The sequence below is a fragment of the Dromiciops gliroides genome, chromosome 2 (assembly GCF_019393635.1).
Source record: "Dromiciops gliroides isolate mDroGli1 chromosome 2, mDroGli1.pri, whole genome shotgun sequence".
Lineage (NCBI taxonomy): Eukaryota > Metazoa > Chordata > Mammalia > Microbiotheria > Microbiotheriidae > Dromiciops > Dromiciops gliroides.
Genome location: NC_057862.1, coordinates 694,040,986 through 694,062,125, shown reverse-complemented (window position 1 = coordinate 694,062,125; position 21,140 = coordinate 694,040,986). Strand labels below are relative to the sequence as shown.

The following is a 21,140-nucleotide window of genomic DNA, read 5'->3' as shown; positions in this document are numbered from 1 at the left end:
AATTACAAACTCTAACCCACAAACTCAGCAAATGTTTATTCGGGGCTTTTATGCAGGGCTGGCCCTGACCCCTGCTCTCTTTGCAATCTCTTCTCCAACAGGAGGATAGGGGGCACAGATAATGGTGACCCAGCTGTGCGTGACTGAGATACAGCCAAGGTGTGCGTGAAGTGTTTGGTGCAAGAGATCAGAGGCCAGAGGTGGTCAGTGCAGGGCGGGACGGGCAGCCCAGCCGGACTTTGAAAGGCAGGCAGAAATCCCCCTGGACAGTGTAGGGGGAGAGGGCATTTGGGGCAAAGGAGATGGGTCTGTGTAGACTGTCCCAAGAGAATCTTTCCTCCTGACATGGTGTTCCTGCATAGTGGGTTTTTCAATTAGGATTTTTGTAAATCTCTTTTGTTTTGACATGATCTCATTTCCTGTTACATTCTCTCCCTCATCCCCTCCCATCCGTGACCCATTATGTGGAGGAGCCCCTTCCCCTCTGAGGGAGTCATGGATGTTGAGGGTCCTATCTGGTGGGTGGGGAGCATCACGGCCCCTGAAGTGGCTCTCATGGCCCGACTAGGGGGCCCAAAGGGGGTGTGTTCCCTGGCTCCCTGGGCATCCCATAGTGGATTATCTTCCTTGCAGGGGGTGGGGATGGTTTTCTCCCAATTGCCTGGTACACAGCTGGTGTCTAATCAGTGCTTGCTGAGTGAAATTGCCCGACTCCATCTGTGGCAATGCAGCTCCAGGGCAGACAGCCTGAGGGGTGGCCGGTGGCAGGTTCCCTCCCCACAAGTCCCCAGGGGGCTTCCCCCACCCTCGTCTGTCTGCCCTGGTGATGGAGAGGCCACAGTGGGCAGTGGAGGTCTTACTGCCACACTGATTCTACATCCCCCTGAGATGGGCTCCCCAGCTTCCTGAGGTGTCACCTTGTTTTCTGCCACCAGGTGGTGCTTTCTGCCAACAGTTATTTGGCTAAAAAGGGAAAAGTTTATTGGGCCCCAGATGGATTGTGGGGCGGCCCTAGAGTGTGACTGCTCTACCCCTTCCCTGCAGCAGGCCTGCGGCTCAGGGTCCCTGGTTTCCTGGGGCTCTCACCGGTAGGGCCTCGGCCTTGGTGTCTTTCCTGGCTCATTAGTTGTGGTAGGAGCTGGCATTCTGCAGTGTGCCTACAGATATTATCTCGTTCTGCGATCAGTTTGACCGATGAGCAAGCTGGGCCTCCGGTCTTTCCCTGTAACCTGGGCCCCCTCTATCCTACATGGCCCTCGTACATCCCTTCCCTCTCTGCGTCCCCCTGTCACCTGGAGCCGATCAAAGCTCTGGCTGGGTGCACTCTAACCAGCCTTTCTTTGTTCCGTTCCGCTGCCTTCTGCCCAGCTCTTGGGGGCAGCTAGGTGGTGCGGTGGATGGAGCGTTGGGCCTGGGGTTGAAAAGACCCGAGCTCAAATACAGCCTCAGACGTGTCCTAGCCGTGTGGCCCTGGACAAGCCCCTTTCCCCTGTTTGCCTGGAGTGCAAACCACTCCAGGATCTCTGCCGAGAAAACCCCAAATGGGGTCACCTCTCGAATGGCAGGCATTCTCTCTCAGCTGCCCTCTGCCGACTTCTTGGGTGGGCAGGCAGGCATCCTGTCTCAGGTGCCCGCTGCTGTACTTTTCACTTCAGCCCACCTGGGGCAGAGCCTGACCATCAGAGTGATGGACCCGGGCCCCGCACCAGTGACTCTGGCACTCCCCTCTCCTGCCTGTTTGAGGGAGCGTCATGGCATAGCTATCACTACCCACTGAGCCACCACCTCTCGCTCCTCTGGCCTCCCAGAGTATTCACTGTGAGCCCTGGGAAGAAGTGGTGCAGGATAATGTGGGAACGTTGTTTTGTTTAATTATCCGGAGAATGGCTCTGCCCTTTTTGTTTGAGACTTCCTTCTATCAGCACTTTCCACGGTAACTACGCCTTGGTCCTTTACTCCCTCACGTGTTGCAATGACATGTTTTGCTCTTGGAAAAGACTCAAGACAAAATTCTGAAATACACACGGATTTATCTATTTGATTCTAATTAATCAGAGGAATTTGGCCCCTGGGTTTTCACTGGACTCCGGTCTGCCCACTGCTTTTTGGGAAATCACCCCAAAGCCCAAATATCTGGAGTGACCCAACCCTTGCCCATTTGGGAGCCCTGTGGAAGGGTTTGGGGATCATGGTGACCGCTTCCCTTCTGAGCCGGGGCTCGCTTCCCTCTGATTGGCTGCTGAGAAATCTTCCCAGAACAGATGAGCCCGTGTCCACAAGCCTAGTTCAACCTTTCTTTCAATGGTTCAGGGCTGTCTTTCTGAGTCAGTTCTGCCCTTGGTCATAAAGTGCCTCATTGTGCTTGTCTGGAGGATGTCTTTCCCTTCTCTGTTCTTACTGAAGAATCGGGGAACCCTCCGCGCTGTCCAGGCTGGGCTCTTGGCTTGGGCTCGGCCGAGGCTATTTTGGAACTTCAGCCTTTTTAAAGTTGTTATTGTGGATGAAAGGTCAGGGATGCTGAGTGTCAGAGAAGTCAGGCTTCTCTCATGTCCCTGAGTCGGATGGCACCTCTAAGGATTGCGCTTCCTGCCCATGCCCACAGCGTGGCTTCCAAAGCACCCCAGTGAGCTTGCTCCATTGGGACTGGGCCCATTCCAGTTCTGGCCCACTTTCCTTCTTAGAATGGACTTGTTTCTGGTGCTGAAGTCGGCCGCCTTGTCACTCGCACCCACTGCCTCTAGCTGAGCAAGACCATCCCCTCTTTCAAAAAAGAAACAAAGCGTTCTTTTAACATTGGGAACCTAATGGAAGAAGGAAGGGAAGATTGTATAAGATACTGTGAATGTCTTTAACAACTACACACATGGGGCAGCTAGGTGGCGCAGTGGATAAAGGGCCGGCCCTGGATTCAGGAGGACCTGAGTTCAAACCGGCCTCAGACACTTGACACTTTCTGGCTGTGTGACCCTGGGCAAGTCACTTAACCCCCATTGCCCCGCGGAAAACAAACAAAAAAACAACTACAGGTGAATGAAATCTAATAAGGCAACAACCAAAGCGCTCTGTGGTGCCCTTTCACACGCGTTTAAACTTTCTTTTACTGACTTTTTTTCTTTTGCACATTATCCCTACCCACTGCTCCACCACCTCCCCTTCCGATAGAAGCCCTCCTCTCAACAACGTAGAGTAGAACAGGCCAGCTGAGCCCCAGGTCCCCTCAGGCAGCTCCTCCCTTATTCTGCGCTTCTGGCTCACCCCTCTCTGGCGGAAGGCGGGAAGTCGCCAGTCGTCTTCAGGGGGCACAGGTGTCGGCTGGCTCGTTTTCCTGTATGTTATCCTTGCACTGCTCTCTCAGATGGTCGCCCTGCTCCTGCTGCTTGCACTCCGTGTGACATGTGCCAGTTTTGCTGTGTCTTTCAGAATCCATCATTTTCAAGATTTCTCATGGTGCAGTCACCTTCCATGACGCCCTATGCAGCTGCTTAGCCATTCCCTACTTTGGAAGCACGTGTTTCGTTTGCAGTACTTTGCGCTCTTGTGCATCCTCTTGTACCTGTGATCCTTCCCCTCTGTACCTGCCCTCCCTAGCGCATGTGCCCTTCCTTTGGCAGAATCGTGGCAGCGGATGGTGAGTGCAGGTTAGCGACTGTGGGGCGGAATCCCAGATGGTTTTCAGGGAGGGTTGGACCTGTTCACAGAGCTTCCAGTCACACCTTCAGGCCCCTGTCTTCTCCAGACCCTGACCTTTACCAGTCTGATCAATGTGAATTAGAGCTTCAGAACTGTTTTGATGCACATTTCTCTTATAATGATTTTGAACATTTTCTATAAGCTTTTTTTTTTAATTTATGAAATTTTTTTTAGTGAGGCATTTGGGGTTAAGTGACTTGCCCAGGGTCACACAGCTAGTAAATGTTAAGTGTCTGAGGCCGGATTTGAACTCAGGTCCTCCTGACTCCAGGGCCGGTGCTCTATCCACTGCGCCACCTAGCTGCCCCTTTCTATAAGCTTTCTGATGGCTTTTGTGTCCTCTATGAGAATTGCCTGGTCATATCCTTTGATTACTTATCTGTTGGCGAATGGTTCTTGTTCTTATGTGATGTATCAATTCACTATGTATTTTGGATATCAGACCTTTATCAGAGAAATTTGCTGCAAAGATTTCCCCTAATGGGTTGTTTCCCATAAAATATATTTATTTTTTTGATGGGGCAATGAGGGTTAAGTGACTTGCCCAGGGTCACACAGCTAGTAAGTATCAAGTATTGAGGCCAGATTTGAATTCAGGTCCTCCCAAATCCAGGGCTGGTGCTTTATCCACGGTGCCACCTAGCTGCCCCCTCCCATAAAATCTTAACTGCATTTATTCTGCTTGTATAGAAAAACTTTAAACATTGATGTAGTCAGCATTGTCCAGGATCATCTCTATCCCTAGAGAATTAAGACTTTTCCCCCTCATTACAGTTGTGAAAGGTTTTTCTTCCTTTCTCCTCTGATCTTTTAAAAAACGAGCTGAAGTTCTCCGTCTGGGTCATCCCTTCATCCATTTGGGGCTTCTCTATATGGTATGTGGTATAGGATGCTGTTCTGCTCCTCATCTCCACCAGGCGGCTTCCTAGTTTGTTGAACACCGTGCTACTCTGCTCAGTTGTTTCTGCATCTTGTTTTCAGCTAAATCTCTTTCCATTGGCCAACGTTTCTGCTTATTATCGAGGGTCCCTGCTTTGTAGCCTAGTTCTGCACTGTCTTCTGCACTCTAGCCCATCACATGACTGAAGGCCCGTCTCCTGTTTCCTTCCTCTTTTCTTCCTTTCCTCCCTCCATCCTGCCTCTACTCTGCACCCATATGGTGCTGCATGGGACGATGCATTAGCCCGATGTTCTCCACTCTGTTCTCTCTCTGCTTGAAGTGATTCCAGGTGTGGTATTCTCTCCGTTTGCCTAGAACCTTCCATTTAAAAGGTCTGGGAAGAATCGCAAGTGGAGGGTTGGAGTTTTGCACAGAGCATGCCTGCCCCTTGATTGAATTCATGAGCGTTTCTCCAGGTGTGCTGTTTCTGAACGTTTATGAGGCTGCATCAGTGACCCTCTCTCCTGGCTGCTGGCTCAGGACAGCAGTAAGATCAAAGCCAGCAGTTCATAATGGTGTCCCCCCCCCCCACCTTGTGCCCTGTTTCCCATCAGCTGCTCCCATTTTCCATCATTGTTGTGACCACGTTCACAACAGTTAGCATACTTATTGGGTGGTGGTGGACGACCTGTGTCTTCATTGATGTAGGAGCTTTTGGGGTGCTGTTCCTTACTCCAGTCGGTACAGATGCCCTCTCTGTGGGGCCTGAGGTCAGTCATTCGCCCGTCTGAGCAGGTCAGGGGCCGACTATTCCAGGAAACCTCGTTTTCTGTTGTTTGGGCTCGCTGAGGTGGTTCTGTAGGCGGGGGGAGACCCTGTGACTGGTGGGGAAAATGCCCTGTGTTCTTCCATCTGGCCTGGGCTGGAGGACTTGGGGTGGGGGAAGGGGGCCCGCTGCCTTTGCCCTCCTGCAAGGCGCAGCTCGCTTGATGTCCAGTGCAGTCAGCGGCCTTGTAGTTTGGCATTGGCCTTGACCCCTCTGTGCTTGCTCTTGGGTGTTAGAACTGATTGCTTGCTTCTCCTTTCCATCCAGGCTTTTGCTGGTGGGAGGCTGTGAGACCGATGAAGTGGGCACTCCGCATGCCCGTGCCTGGGGTCTCTCTGCTTGGAGAGTCCTGTCCGGATCGCCATATTACAAGCCGGTCAGCAGCAGCGGAGATGGCCTTGCCGTGGTGAGTGACCGCAGCCGCCGGCCCTCGCGGGGCCCGGGTGGAGACTCAGCAAACCTCAGTCGTTTTGTGGCACATCAGGTGCCTCCAAGGATCCTGTGTTTGGCGGAGCCCCCCCTTATCAGGTGGCTGCCGGAAAGGATCGGAATCGAGGGGCTTCAGGTGGCTTTGGGGGAGTTTGCTGCTTGATCCATGTTTATGGGCGACTGTCAGCAGCTTACCTGGGCACTTTGGATAGATCTCCTGCCCTGGCCTGAGGGAGATAATCCAATGGAAGACAGCAGCAGGTCCCTGTGCCAGGGGCCCGTGGGAGACTTGTGGCACCTGGGGAGGAGGCAGCGGCCAAGGGGCGGCCGGGCGAGCTGCTTGGGACCAAGCCAGGAAAAGCAAATGCTCCGTGACCCTGGCTAGTGTCCGTTCTCCAGTTAATCCATGAGTGTGTATTAGGAGCCACCTGTGTATCAGGCACCCTGCCAGGGGAGGAGGGAGCTGAAGAGTAGGACCAAGACAGCAGGTACCCGGTGAGGGGCTCATGCCCTAATTCAGTCAGACTGTCCGGTGTGTGCCCATCTGCACAAGTGCACTCTTAGGAGCCTCACCTCAATAGCCAGTGCACATCCCTGCTGGCAGAGGCCTGTGGCCTTTCTCCAGGGCAGATTGCAGCCCTCCCACATCTTAAAGCTTTGGCCCCAAAGAATTCTCCAGCTTAGGGCTCCTCCCTGGCCAGGAGGCGGAATGTCCTTGCTTGGCCTGTCCAGAGAGTGGAGCAGGCAGGGGAGTAAGCTCAGGAAGCCTCCTGAGTTCCTGTCACCTCCCTGATCAGGAAAGCCAGGGGCGACGTCCCTTTCTGGAGTCCCTGGCTCTCTCCGGTGCCCCCTCTCTGAAGGACTTAGCCCTTTCACGGCCCCTTCCTGGCCGGCCGCCTCCCCTCGTGTTCCTCGGCCGCCTGCTCCTGCTGGCCCCGCTCACCAGCCACGTCCTGACCACGCCTTCTCTCTGCCACCTGAACGTCAGGTGCTCAGGGCAGAGGTCGCCTCCATGGTGACGACCTTCATAAATTACTCTTCTCTCACAGTCCTGGGAGGTGGCTGCTGTCATTGCCTCCTGGTTACTGATGAGGGAGTTGGCGCTGACAAGGGAAGTGACTGGCGGGGCTCCTAGAGCGGATGAGAGTCTGAGGCTGGATTTGAACTCAGGTCCTCCCGGCCTTTCACCCAGCTCTCTGTGCTGCCCACATGCCTAACCCTTGCCCTGGATTTTGTGTTCGTGTCCCCAGTGCTTGGCACCTGGTAACTAGGTGGTTTGTCCTTTATTCAGTCAGTCAGCAAGCATTTATTGAGCACCTTCTGTGTGCTAGATGTGCAGGGATCATGAAGGAGCTGTCTTCTAAGCAGGGATGAGTGGCTCCGGTGCTTCCTTTTTTTTTTTTTTTAATTTTAAAATTTTTAATTTTTTGGTGAGGCAGTTGGGGTTGTGACTTGCCCAGGGTCACACAGCTAGTAAGTGTCAAGTGTCTGAGGCAGGATTTGAACTCAGGTCTTCCTGACTCCAGGGCTGGTGCTCTATCCACTGTGCCACTTAGCTGCCCCTGCTCCAGTGCTTCCAACAGCACCTCCCTGTCACCGAGGAGGCACTGAGTGAGGGTGCTCGTTGACTGACTCACTGAGTGATGGAAAGGGGGGAGGGGGCAGCATGTGGGTAGATGCGTTTATATAAAAGTAAAGACAAAATGAATAACTGGTAATTATTGGGGCGAGGCCCCAGGAGCAGAGGGGGGTCAGAGTTGGAAGGGGCTCCCAGGCCTGTGGTGAACCCTTCCCCAAATCCTTAGTCCCATTCTGCTTGGAGACCTCCAGGGAGTTTGGCAGCCATACTTCTTGAGGGACTGTTCACATGATGAAGATGTCAGTCAGTCAGTCATTGCCCATTTATTAATTGCCTGCTGTGTGCCAGGCATTGTGCTAAGTGCTGGGGATTCAGAGCAAGGTAAAGGACAGTCCTTCTCCCCAGGAGCTTCCAGTCTAGGGGAGACTAGGTCCAGAGGAGGGAGAGACAGGAGGAATGGGGGACGGCCTGCTGTGGGTGAGGTGGGCAGAGGCAGCCGGGGAGGGGAGACCCCTCTCAGCCCCATGGGTGCAGCTCCAGGTCGGGCTGCCTTGGTGTTCCTAGAGGTGCCAGCTTACCCCAAGCTGGGCCCCCTCCCCCGGAGCTGCCTCCTCCAGGCCCCCTTCCCCGGAGCCGCCTCCTCCAGTCTGTCCTCGGTGCCCGCTTGGCCGGGCCTGTCTTTGGGCTGGGCTGGCCGTCACTGCCCTCTGACCTCTGCCCTTGTCTCCTAGGCACCAAAGACACTGGGACTGCTGAGGATTTTCAACGTGAAGCTCTACGGCCGACAGGGGCAAGAGCAGGTAACGGCCTGACCTTCTTTGGGCAGAAGCATCAGGGTCTGACCCCCGTGTGGCAGGGGGTCCTGGGGAAACCCTGTCCTGGCTCTCAGAGCCCTGGCCCGGGGAGCCCGGCCCCTGGGGCTGCTGCCCAGCCCATCATGGGCAGCGCGTTCCTTTGGGGATCCTTTTTGTGGCTCCCTACGCCCGGCATGTGCGTGCCGGCTCACCATTGCCTCCGGCGAGCCTTAGCTTTAGCCTAACTCCCTTTCCAAATCAGCAAGCATCTCTTGTCCCCTCCCTGCCCTGACCTCATCCACGCCTGCCGCCACAAGGTGCCAGGGTCTCCCAGCAGACCCTCCCCAGGCTTAGAACGCGCAGAGGGCGCCCCTGGCAGGCTGTCTGACTCCTTTCACAGGGACCAGACTGGGAGAGGTTTGTTAGCTGGAGTCACAGGGGCAATGCCTGTCTGCTAAGTCATCAAGGGTTGGTGGCTCTGTGGGCTCTGACCTGCTGGTGCGATTAGCCTTTGGTGAATCCCGGGGATGGCGGGCATTGAACTCTGGGCAGGGTCATCGTGTGCTTTTGGCATGGCAGGGCATCGGCAGCAAAGCCGGGCACCCTTAATTTCCCGCGGTCCATTGGGCTTCAGCCCAAGCACCAGTCCCTCCCTCGGCCCCTGTATTTATCTGTGGGCACGCCGTCTTCTGTGCTGGGGCCCTCCCATGCGGGTCTCTCCTGTGGCTGCTCGTAATGCAGCCCAATGCTTCAGGAGCACCCCTCATGCCCGTGGAGGGTGCTGGGCCAGTCTCCAGAATGAAACAAACCCTGAAAAAGCTATCACAGCAGGGACTTGTGAAGCACCTACTGTGGGCCGGGCGCTGAGAATGCACAGTCATCAGTGAGGCCCTTCCTGGCCTCTCGGAGGGAGAGCAGGTGCAGGAGGGTGTCCTGCTGGGCCCGGCTTTGTGGGCCTCCCTGTGCGTGAAAGGAAGCTGGACTGGTTGGCCACTGCCTGGGGCAAGTTTGTAGTGTCCACTCAGAAGGCTGTCTGTGAGGGGGGGCCCTGTGGGCGGGAGGGTGGGGGGCATCTCTGGACCCTGGGCTCTTTCTTAGCTTTATCACTGACTTGAGGAAAGGGTCTGCTCTGTTCAACACGTGTATGTAAAGGCTGCTCAGTGTGGGACTCTGGGGGTACGGCAAGGAGGGGACATGGAGCCCCAGCTCGGAGCCCCAGCTCGGACCCCCGGGGACCTGCCAGGAGAGGTGCTTTACCCTCGGGCTCTTACCTCCTAGGAGGCGTGGTCAGGAGGAGCTTTGTCTGATGGCTGGGGGGGGGGTCGGGTGGGCAAGGCCTTGCCCTGGGGGATCATGGGAAGCTCCTCAGAGCACACCCAGGAGCCTTTATTCAGGCTGGAGGTCGACCAGCACAGTGAAGAACCGTGGGGCGTGCACATGAGGAAGGGCTGAGGGACATCAGGAAATACTGGGGTCTGACTTCCTTCAGGGCTGGAAGGAGCTTCAGAAGTGGGCTCGTCTAGTCCCTTCCTTTTACAGATGAGGAAACTGGGGCCCACAGAGGTGGCGGGACTTGCACAAGGTCACGGAAGTTGTAGGCGTCCTATGGAGGACTTGAACCCAGGGCCAGGGCTGTTTTCACTGGCCGTGTTTCCAAAGCAAGGACTGCACACCCAAGGGGGTCGTGGAAGTGAGGATTCTTTCTGAGCTGTGGGGAGAACAAGATGACCCCGGGGTCCCTTCCCCGGCTGAAATCCTGGAATTCTCCCTCAAAATTCCCTCGCCTGGCATCGCTTCCGTGGTTCTGTGGCGTTTGCTAGTGAGTGGTTAGGAGAAGCGGGAGCAAAGTCAGCATGTTCTGTTGATTTGCACTTTGCCTCTGCCTGTGTCCCCTTGACCCTTCCACAGGGGCCCTTCCAGACCCCGGAGACTGACTTTGGTCCTGTTGCTGCTACTGCTGGCTTGCTGGCTTGGGTGGGCTTGCGTAGCGGTGTGCACGCAGTATCTCATTGGGTCTTCACCTCAACCTGGGAGGTAGGGGCTCCTTTTAGCATCAGTTTACAGTTGAGGAAACGGAGGCACAGAGCATTGACTTGTCCAAGGCCCCACAGGTAGTAAGTGTCTGAGGCTGGATTTGAACCCTCTTCTTCTGGATGCCAGACTCCGGGCCCCTTCTCTGTGCACTCTGGCACCCCCTAGTGGCCTGTACAGAATGGCCCTTAACTGTTTGCTGGGCTGGTCAGGATTCTCCCAAAGGCTGTGGAACTCTTAGTTCTAGTGCGAGCCTGTTGTGGGCTCTTTTCTCCTTCCCAGCTGTTCCCCATAGTAAAACAGGAGCCTTTTGAGGGCAGGAACTGAGTTTTCCCCCATCTCTGTGTCCCAGGGCCCAGCCCAGGGCCCCCTGCTCCATGGAACGACTTTCCCCTTTTTCAGAGGAGGAATGCCAGGCCAGAGAAGTGATGTCAGTTGTCTGAGGTCCGTCCCCATGGGCGACTGTGGGAGTGAGGAGCCAGCTGTGGGCCCAGACCTTGGGGCTTCCAGGGCCCCCATCAGTCAGTCTGAGGACTCTGAGGATGTCCCATCTGGAGACTGGAGCTCAGCACCTAGGACAGCTCTCGGGAGTCCAGACCTGGTGTTCATTCAGCTGCAGAGGGGGCAGGCAGTGAGGTGGGCAGTGGAGGAGAGTCGGGGTGGGCACGGCACCAGGGGCAGCGCAGCAGTCACCCCGGGGCTAGGGGCCGCAGGTTCTCCACCTTAAGAGTCAGAGGGTAAGTGACCCATCCGTGGCCACCCAGCCAGCTGATAACGGTCCCTAAGTGGGAGAGGCAGTCATCGATCCCAGGTCTCTTTGGTCTCCAGATCAGCAAGTGGGGGAGAAGAGCTTCAGAGAGAACAAAGCAGATCCCTCTGATTAGCAGGGAGGGGGCTCCAAGATAGATATTCAGGGGTCCCCCCGCTCCTTGGCATCAGAGCCACTGACCCTGGCATTGACCCAGGGAAAGAAGGCCAAGTTGGATTTTATTATTGAGTCTAGAACTCTCCACTTTTTGCTTTGTGGTGCATCCTTGGCCAACTCTTCAAGTGTAAAAGGCTCTGCCTGGAGGCAGGAGGACCTGAGTTCAAATCTGGCCTCAGACACATCCTAGCTGTGAGACCCTGGGCAAGTCACTTCACCCTGCTTGCCTCAGTTTCCTCCTCTGTAAAATGACCTGGAGAAGGAAATGGCCAGCCCCTCTATTGTCTCTGCCAAGAAATCTCCCAGTGGGTCACGAAGTATCAGACAGGACTGAAAAATGACTCAACAGCTACAACAACAAAGGCAACGCCCAGACACATTTTAAACAAAAGTGACTACTGAGCTTTCTTTACGTTTTCCTGCTGTTCAGGCACCGAATTCAGATGTGAGAGCAAAGAGGAGGCTGCTGTTATTCGCTTTCCTTACAGGTGCTAATGTAGTGTGAGGGATTATGTTTGAAAGGTTCCTCTTTATTGTGAACCTGACTTAGAAGAGAAGAACCTTCAATGGGTTTTATTTGTAGCTTCCCAGCTTACGGGGTGGACTTGGGAGTACTGACTCTTCCCCTGCTGGGCCGGAGCAGCCACATGGGAAAGCCACTGGGACAGTGTGGCCCACGGAGGTGAGATCTGTAACCTTGGGGAGGGCAGAGGGTGCCTCTCCGAGGGACTGGCGCCTCCTGCCAGTCCTGGCACACGTATCGAAAGCCCAGGGCCAGACATACAGTTGGTGCTTACTAAGTGGCTATTAGATGGAGATGAATCCAGATGCTCCACACTGGCCGTGCCCTGGAACAAACATGCGCACCTTCACGCCTTGGGCACATCTGGCCTTTCTCAGTGTCACCCCAGTGACCGTGGCTGTGACTCCTTGAGGACAGAAACTCACAGCCTTTGCAGTTCCCTGGTCCAGCCTAGCGAACCCATCCAGTTACCAGGAGGTGGATAGAGACAGGCAGGAAATAGGCAGAGTGCTCGCCTGTCCTCGCCTGTCCTTGCCTGTCCTCGCCCCAACCTTGCCCTGACCTTGCCTCTCCTGTTCTTGGCCAGGATGGGGTCTACAAGATGAGCCTCTCCCCCGATGGGACGATTCTGGCTGCCATTCACTTCTCAGGGAAGCTGAGCTTCTGGAGCGTCCCGTCTCTCAAACAGCTGGGGCAGTGGCGTCAAGAGGAGCAGGTACCGCTTTTTGCTGTGACTCCTCCGGGTCCTTTCCCTGTGGGGTGAGGGTGGGTGGAGACGCTCATTTTCCACGGGCACAGTTTCATTTGAGTTTATCCTTAATTGCTTCAGTGTTGATGAATGTTGGGTCTCTGGCTGCCATGGTGAGCCTAAGTCTTTCCTCATCCAAGATCACTGGACCTGGCTGACAACAGTCTTGAGCCGGGCTGGTTTGGGTTACTGGGAGAGATCGAATGGCGCCACCCTGGTTTAGAGGAGGGGGCAGCTTCTGCCTGAGAGACCACCTTGAAGAGGAGGGCTCTCCTTTGGGAAGAGATAGAGGCAGACATGGAGGCCAGCAGAGAGGTTGGGGCAGGAAAGGCAGATGTGAGAATCCTCAGCATAGAGATGCTCCTTCAATGCACAGGAGCCGAGGAGATCCCCAAGGGAAGTAGGGGCCGGGGTGAAGGTGGAGGGAGGGGAGGGGAGGAGGAGGGAGCTCACCGGGAAGGGTCTGCGTTCTTTTCTGTAAAAGAGGAGAGGCTTGGGGGAGGGGCAGGAGAGGAGGAGGGTGGACGGAAAGGTCTGGAAGAGCCTCGGGAGAGAGTGAAGGAGCAGGGAGAGTACGATTGCTTAGCAATAGGGTTGTTGTTTGTCCTTCATTCTCGGAGAAGACCGTGACATCGGGAGGTGACGTCGTGACTTGCAGTGAATTGGATTTAAGTGAGGCAGGGCTATGCAGAGTCACCAGCCTCACTCTCTCCTCCAGAACCATCTGGGTCCAGTGGCAAGATATACCTCAGGATGACTGGAGATGGCCCCGGATGTTTGAGACAATCAGGGGTTAAGTGACTTACTTAGGGTCACACAGCCTGCAAGTGTTAAATAGCTGAGGCTGGACTGGAACTCAGGTCCTCCTGGATCCAGGGCCAGTGCTCTATCCACTGCACCATCTAGCTTCGTATGACTTTTAAAGGGCAAAAGCAGGACTTTTCCAAGGTTTGGTCAAGAGGGAAAAGTTCCAAGTTGGGCTTTGATATGGGAAAGGCCACATTGGGCCACCCTAAGGCCCGGTTTTTAAGGAGTCAGATTGGTAAGGCCTTGAGGCTTGTCTAGCTGCAGCCTCTGTCTGTAATGACTGTCTGTGATTTTTATTCTTAGCCAGGTTATGATGAAATCAACCCCAGTTGGAGACTCTCTACTGAGAAAAGGAAAAAAATAAAAGGTGAGTTTGCAGAGCTGAAAGTGCATGAGAGGATGTGACACCCACCCCCCAAGCTGCTGTGCAGGGTGGATGGGCGCCTCTTGTGCTGAGGCTGAACTACTGAAAAGAGGTGGTATTCAAGGGTTTCTCACAGTCTCTATTATGTGTACTGGTCAGCACCAATATGCTTTGTGTTTGAAGTTTGTAGAGATTCAAGTGGATTTATTCAACAAGACAATTGAACAGACATTTATCAAGCTCCTTCCATGTGTCTGAGAGCCACAAAGATTGCTGGAGCCCCAGTCCTCCTCAGTCTGATTGGGCAAGGGGGTGGGGCGTGATTATAAAGCAAAGCCAGGTGGGAGCTGGGGGAGGAGAGGTCTAGTGAAGGGGCTGTGGGAAGTAGGAGGAGGGGCAGAGCCAAGATGGCAGAATACAGGCCAGCACCCAGCTGAATTCTCCTCCAAACAACTTTAAGAGAACTCCTCAAGTCGAAGTCTAGTACGGCAAAGCCAGGAAGGGTTGGGGCAGACATTTTTCCAGCCTAAGGCCTTTTAGAAGGTTGGCAGGAGAGGTCTTTGGTACCAGGGTGGAAGCTGGCCCAGAGCACGGTAGAAGCACCAGCTGTGGGTCTTAGAAGTGGTTGTTGTAGTGGTGGTGGCAGCAGCTTTGGGAGTTCTCAGCCCAGAGACGGTAAGGGGGTTGGACAAGTGGTTAGAAAGATTGCAAGGGACTCTTTGCTGGCACTGGATACAACTGGCACTGATTGGCACCTCTTGTCCCTACTCAGTTCTGGGTCACAGTTCTATGGTAGAGAGGAGTACTTGTGTCGGTCACATGGCAGCAAGGGCCCTGCTGTCCGTTCCAAGGCAAATAACATTACCATTGTTTGTGATGGCAGAAGAATAGGGGTCCTTCCTGGACAAAGACCAGAGCACAGACCAGGAGAGTGAGACCACACCTCTCCTTTCATCACTCCCCCACCCACCCAAACACCAAAAACTTGCAGACTCCCAGAACTAGCTCTGAAAACAGCAGCATAAAACAGCCTGATGCTTAGGACAGTACTTCTCCACCCCAGGTGATCCTAGCCCAACTTTAAGTTAAAGTTCAAAGACAAGAAATAGGTTGGAAACATGAACAAATAGCAAAAAAAGAATCTGACCATAAAAAGGTATTATGGTGTCGGGGAAAACCAAGGCACACATTCACAAGACAGTAACAATATGAAAACAGTGACAAGCAAGGCCTCAAATGCTAACCGAACTCAAGCCAAACAAGAATTCCTAAAACTGCTGAAGAAGGAGCTAAGCATGGTAGAGGAAAAATTGGGAATAGAAATGAAAACGATTCCAGAAAATTATTAAAAGAACATTAACAGCTTGGTAAAAGAGGCATAAAAATAAAGAAAATAACCCCTTGATAAACAGAATTGGCCAAATGATAAAAGGGACACAAAAGTCCGCTGAAGAGAAGAACTCTTTAAAAAGCAGAATAGGTCAGATGGAAAAGGAGATATATAAATTCACTGAAGAAAATAATTCCTTCAACTTTTGAGGAGGGACAGGATAAAAAGAGAGAGAATGGGGCAGCTAAATGGCGCAGTGGATAAAGCACCAGCCCTGGATTCAGGAGGACCCGAGTTCAAATCTGGACTCAGACACTTGATACTAGCTGTGAACCCTGGGAAAGTCACTTAACCCCCATTACCTGCAAAAAAAAAAAAAAAAAAAAGGAGAGAATGATAAGTAGAAGAAAATGGGGTGGAGGGAAATAAAGAGCCAGTGATCATAACTGTGAATGTGAATGGGATGAACTCACTTATAAAACAGACAGATAGAATAGCTTAGAAACCAGAATCCAGCAATATGTTGTTTACAAGATACAACTTGAAATAGAAACATACACAGTTAAAATAAAGGGCTGAAGCAGAATCTATTGTGCTTTAGCTGAAATAAATCCACGGATGGCAATCATCCTCTCAGACAAAGCAAAGCAAAAATAAATCTCAGAAATAATCAAAGAAACCATTTGCTAAACATAGACAAGGAAGCAATATCAAATTTTTTTATAGGAAGTTTCTGATTAAGACCTCTTTTCTCAAATATATAGGGAACTAAGCCAAATTTCTAAAAATAAGAGCCATTCCCCAGTTGATAAATGGTAAAGAATATGAACAGGCTGTTTTCAGAAGAAGATATCAGAGCTATCTGTAGTCATGAAAATGCTGTAAATCACTTGATTAGAAAAATACAGATTAAAACTTTAATTTCTGAGGTACCACCTCACATCTATCAGAAATGACAAATGCTAGCAGAAACGTGGGAAAATGGATACATTAGTGAATTGTTGGTGGAGTGGCGAACTGATCCAACCATTCCGGAGAACAATTTGGAAATGCCTAAAGGGCTTTCAAACTGCCTACCCTTTGACCCAGCAACACCAATGCTAGGTCTGTATTCCAAAGAGATCAAAGTAAAAGGAAAAGGACCTATTTGTACAGAAATATTTAGAGCAGCTCTCTTTGTGATGGCAAAGAATTGGAAATTGAGGGGATGTCCAGCAATTAGGGAATGGCTGCACAAGTTGTATATGATTGTGATGATGGTTTCAGAAAAACTTGGGAAGACTTATATGAACTGATGCAAAGTTAAGAAGAATTAGGAGATCATTGTACACTGAAGCAACGACATCATATCGTGAAAGACTTGGCTATTCTGATTAATACAGTGTTACAAGACAGTTACAAATGACCCATGAGGAAAATGCCATCCACCCCCCGGAGAAAGAACCGATGAAATGATGATGCAAATTGAAGTTTGGTTTTCTCATTTTCCTTGTCTTGGGTTTTTTGTGACATGCATAACATGGAAATATGTTTTTCATGATTTCACATTTATAATTTGATACCATATTTACTTTACCTTCTCACTGGGTGGAGGAGTGGCAGGAAGAGGAAGAGAATTTGGAACTCTTAAAGGTTAAAAGTAAGTATTTGAGAAAGGAAGGAAGGAAGGCAAGAAGGAAGGAAGAAATGGAAGGAAGGGAGGCAAGAAGGAAGAAAGGAAGAAAAGAAGGAAGGAGGGAAGGGAGCAAACATAGGAGGTGGCTGAGACCCCTTTTAGCTGGGGGAGTATGGGAGGGAAGGCTTCATGGATGCTTTTCTCTCTCATTCAGACCCACAGGCTGTGCCCTGAGCTCACAGCCCAATCCTTCTCAGCCTCTCTCTAGGTCTCGACTCTGTCTGCTATCTTTCTGGGCTCTGCTTCCTCCCGCGCTTTCTCTTGGTCGTTGATAATTAACAACAATAGTAACTGGCATTTATGTCGTGCTCTATCAATATCCATTCATTTTATTCTCACAACAACCCTGCAAAGGGAGGTGCTGTTATCACACCCATTTTAAAGATTGGGAAGCTGGGGTGGGTGTAGGTTAAATGACTTGCCCAGGGTCACACAGCTAACATGTCTGAGGTGGGATTTGGACTCAGCTCTTGCTGGTTCCTAGTCTAGCGCTTTGAGCACTGTGCCACCTGGCTTCCTCAGAAGGGTGTACAGGAAGCCTTTTGCAAACCGTCAAACATTCTGGAAACGTCTCTTTGACTCCCGAGTATTATTGTTATTACTGTCGTTAGCTTTTGAACAAGTGGGCTGTTGGGAAGCCCATGGTTGGCAGGCAGTTTCTGGGCAGTCAGTGCCCTTGGTATCACAGTGACCATCATCCCTGCCCACCCGGCTGTCCTCCTGGACGGTCGTCTTTGTCTCTGGTAACTCAGCCTCCCGGGCAGTTGCATCAGCTCTGAAACTCCCACTTCCTCAGCCTCCTCGACCCTTCTTTCCCTCTGATTGGGGAGCCCCTACCAGAGCCTCCACTTCCTCCTTTCCCGCTGGCTTAGAGACTCCTCTTGCCTATAGGCCAATGTACCCTCCGCCCGCTCCCCAACAGCTGCTTTTTATGGGTTGTCTCCCCCATGAGACAGGAGCCCCTTGGGATCAGGAGCCGTCTGCTTTTCTGTATCTCTAGTGCTTGGCACAGGGCCTGGCACATAGTAGTTGCTAATAAATGCTGACCGAGGCACAGTTTCCCAAGAGGTTATTGCCTTGCACAGTCCTTAGCCAGGCGTGCAGACACCTCAGTTCCACAGGAGGATGGATTTAGAGACGGAAGGGGAGTGTAAGATTTTACAGAAAAAGAGACCAAGGCCAGAGATGGGGAGGGACTTGTCCAGAGTCAGCATTTGAACTCAGAACCTTGGCCTTAAGCTCAGTGCTTGTCCTGCTGTTTATCCATTATTCCTTCTATGTATGTGCGTGTGCATGTGTGTGTGCATATGTGTGTGTATGCTTGTGTGCGTGTGCATGTGGGCACCTATGGGCCCTCTTGGCCTCCTGTGGATCGGGCGTTCCTACGTGGGGTCTGACTGCAGATGGGGGGCCACCTCCTACTCCTGCTCACGTCTGGGGGTGGCAGAGCAGCTTTCAGCCTGCTTGTCTGAGGTCACTCCCTCTTGCCCCACCGCTGGCCTGCTCCATTACATGCCATTGGCCGTGTTTACACTGAGTTCTTATGTTAAACGCCTCCAAGAGAATCTGAGTTGAAAGGTATGAGGTGTTTAATTTTGTCACTGGGTTTGATGGACTGCAGTTTTTCCCCCTTTGTTGTTCTGCCTTGCTGCCTGACCACGCTTTTTGTTTCTTCAGATAAGGAATCCTTTTATCCGCTGGCAGACGTGAGCTGGTGGGCAGGCCACGCCGTGACCTTGGTGCGCTGCTCGGGTGCCTTGACGGTGTCATCTGTGAAAACCCTGAGGAATTTGCTGGGGACATCCTGTGAGTGGTTTGAACCGTGCCCCCAGGTCACTGCTGCTCACGATGGAGGATTTTTGAGCTTGGAGGTAATGTCGTCTCATCTGGGACAACCAGCCTGTCCGTAAGGGAGGGATTCAGGGTAATGTGAAGAAAGTCACCTGGTGGAGCCAGCCAGAGAGCACTCGTTAAGCCCCTACTGTATACTAAGCTCTGGGGAGATAAAGGCAGGCATGATCCCGTCCCTGCCCTCATGGGGCTGACAGTCGCCTCAGGGAGAGGTTCAGGCAACTATGGACAAAGCAACCATCCAGAAAATTGGGGAGCAGCCTCAGAGGGAAGGCAGGGAGAGTAAAGAGGCCAGGGGAAGGCTTCTTGCTCCAGGGGGTCTTGGGGTGAGTGGTGAAGGAAGCCAGGGAGGTTAGGGGTTGGAGTGGAGGAGGGGGAGCGCCAGGCATGGGGGACGCCTGGGAGACGCCGGGTCTTGTCCACGGAGCAGCCGGGAGGCCGGAGTCTCTGGCTGAGTCCGTGTAGGGGAATGAGGTGGAAGAAGAGGGGGCAGGTGAGGGAGGGCTTTGAATGCCAAAGAGCCTTTTGTGTTTGCTCCTGGGGCTGTGGAGTAGGGGACGGGGACTGGTCAGAGCCGCACTTTAGGAGTGTCATGGGGAATGGGTGGTGGGGGTCCCCAGGAATCCCTCTTTAAAGAATTGCACCCTCTTGCCCACAAATCCAGTTAGAATAAAATCATCTTTGATTTAGGCGCTAGAGAAAGGAGACCAAGAGAGAAGTCCTTGGACAGGAGATGGGTGGTGGAGGGACCGACTGGGAAGTTCCCTTATCGGGGTGATCCCCGGAGGGAGGCTGAGAGGTGGCTCCGATCTCTCCAGCCATCTCTGTCCCCCCAGCGCCACTCAGGCAGCAGCCACGCCTCATGGCTCCTCTCTCTGCTGGCCAGTGTAAATGTTAATAGTCCTTACCCCATAGTGGGAACATCCCTGTGGTGGCTGAGTGGAGGACGAACCACAGTGGGGAGAGACTTGGGGCAGGCAGACGCCCCCAACAGCTACCGCTCACGCTCCAGGCGCGCGGTGATGGGGGCTGCCCCAGGTGGGGTAGCATCAGAGGAGAGAAGGCGCTGTGTCTGAGAGATGGATGAAGGCAGCAGCCTGGGTGTGAGGGGCGAGAGGTGGTGGGGAATCCATGGCGACTCCCAGGCTGGGGCCCAGGGGCACAGGCCCCTGGGCGGCCATGGGCAGACCCTATCATTTGGGAGAAGCGAGTCCTTGGAGTCTCGTTGGAAGGTTTGCTTTTTCCTAAGGCGACAAATCTGGCTTCTCTTGCGCTTTCTGATGCCGGGCACAGCCTGGGGTGGAGGCCAAAGATGCCGAGTGATTCCTGTCCACCCAGGGGCCATTCCCAGGCTACTTCAGGAATCTGCTCCTTTAAATGAGAAGATTTCTCTGCAGTTTTTTCCCTGAGGCAGAAGGAATTTAAAAACTGATTCGGTGCTTGGAAGTTTAGATCGGTCACTTAAAATTCAGAATTAGAACCTTTGTGGGTTCAGGCCCTTCAGTAGTTTTCATGTCAATGCAAAATGACAACTGTTTGCCGCTAAAGATATTCTCAAGAGAAATGTGGCTTCAAATCAAAGGCTGTCTCTTCTCTGGAATCCTAGTTATCTTTGACAACCAGGCCTCTCTGTTTCCTCTTGTCCCAGAGCTGCTGCTCAGTTTTTGGAGAGAAAGGGGGGAAGAATGAGGCCTTCTCATTAAAGCCCGCGAATACCCTCCTCCTTTTGTCCCAGATTTTTAAAGACACCAGTCATCGGGCCGTCCTTCATGGGCAGGAAGACGGCAGACCAAAGGGAAAGAGATTTGTATGCTTGGGCTGTGAGGTGTCCCCTCCACGAGACCACCCCCATCTCAGAATCTTAGACTCTCAGGCCATCTCACCAAGTCATCCTGAATAGAAGCCACATTGACTGTGAGCGTCCTCCACTGCCCCTGCTAGACGAGGTCAGGATCCAGCCCATGGGTCTGAGCCATGAATGGGGCTTCGTGGACCTCTCCATTCTTGGCCTCAGAGCGGGATGTGGACACGGGGCCCTCGTAGGTTTTGCAAGGCTGCCCCAAAGGTGTGCTGTTCAAAGCCGTCTCTGCAGATGGGCCCGATGCCCAGGAGCCATGGCTTCCAGATCGGATGCCCTTCCTCAGTCACAGGGAAAGATCAAGGCTGAAGCGAGCATCCTGTAGGGGCTTTTCTCTCCGCGTCAGGAGGAGGGGACAGAGAGCTGGTCTTGGGGCAGGAAGGCCTGATCTGGCGTCCCCCCCTCTGACCCAGGCTGTCCAGGGGCGCGCCGAGGCTGTGAGCTGCAGAGAAGGTGCCGATCTCTGGTGGCCTGAAGGTCTGTGTGCTGAGGAGGTGCCGGTGCAGACCCTGTCCCTGCCCCAGGCCCTGGAAGGGTGTTACTCACCGCGCTGTGTGCCCTTCCCCTGCAGTGTGAGATCAGGCTGGCTCCGAAGAGATCCCGTCTGGAGAGCAGGCCCGAGGAAGAAGAGGAGGGAGACGGGGATTCCGACTCTGAGGATGGAACGTCTGCCAAGGCTCGATACTTCGGTTACATCAAGCAAGGCCTCTACTTTGTGACTGAGATGGAGCGCTTTGCTCCGCCTCGCAAGCGCCCTCGGACCATCACCAAGAACTACCGCCTGGTGAGCCTGAGGTCCACCACTCCCGAGGAGCTCTACCAGCGCAAGG

The 21,140-nt window shown here is 53.1% G+C and overlaps 1 protein-coding gene across 1 annotated transcript in view; it reads left to right on the top strand.

The window, feature by feature from the left end:
* NBAS (NBAS subunit of NRZ tethering complex) overlaps nucleotides 1-21,140 on the top strand; it is a 220,832-nt gene that overhangs the window by 23,314 nt on the left and 176,378 nt on the right. Inside the window, exons 10-15 of the mRNA XM_043985311.1 lie at nucleotides 5,664-5,802; nucleotides 8,136-8,204; nucleotides 12,264-12,392; nucleotides 13,536-13,599; nucleotides 18,279-18,472; nucleotides 20,882-21,139. Of these exons, the coding sequence (XP_043841246.1) occupies nucleotides 5,664-5,802; nucleotides 8,136-8,204; nucleotides 12,264-12,392; nucleotides 13,536-13,599; nucleotides 18,279-18,472; nucleotides 20,882-21,139 (853 nt within the window). The remainder of the gene's footprint in view (nucleotides 1-5,663; nucleotides 5,803-8,135; nucleotides 8,205-12,263; nucleotides 12,393-13,535; nucleotides 13,600-18,278; nucleotides 18,473-20,881; nucleotide 21,140) is intronic.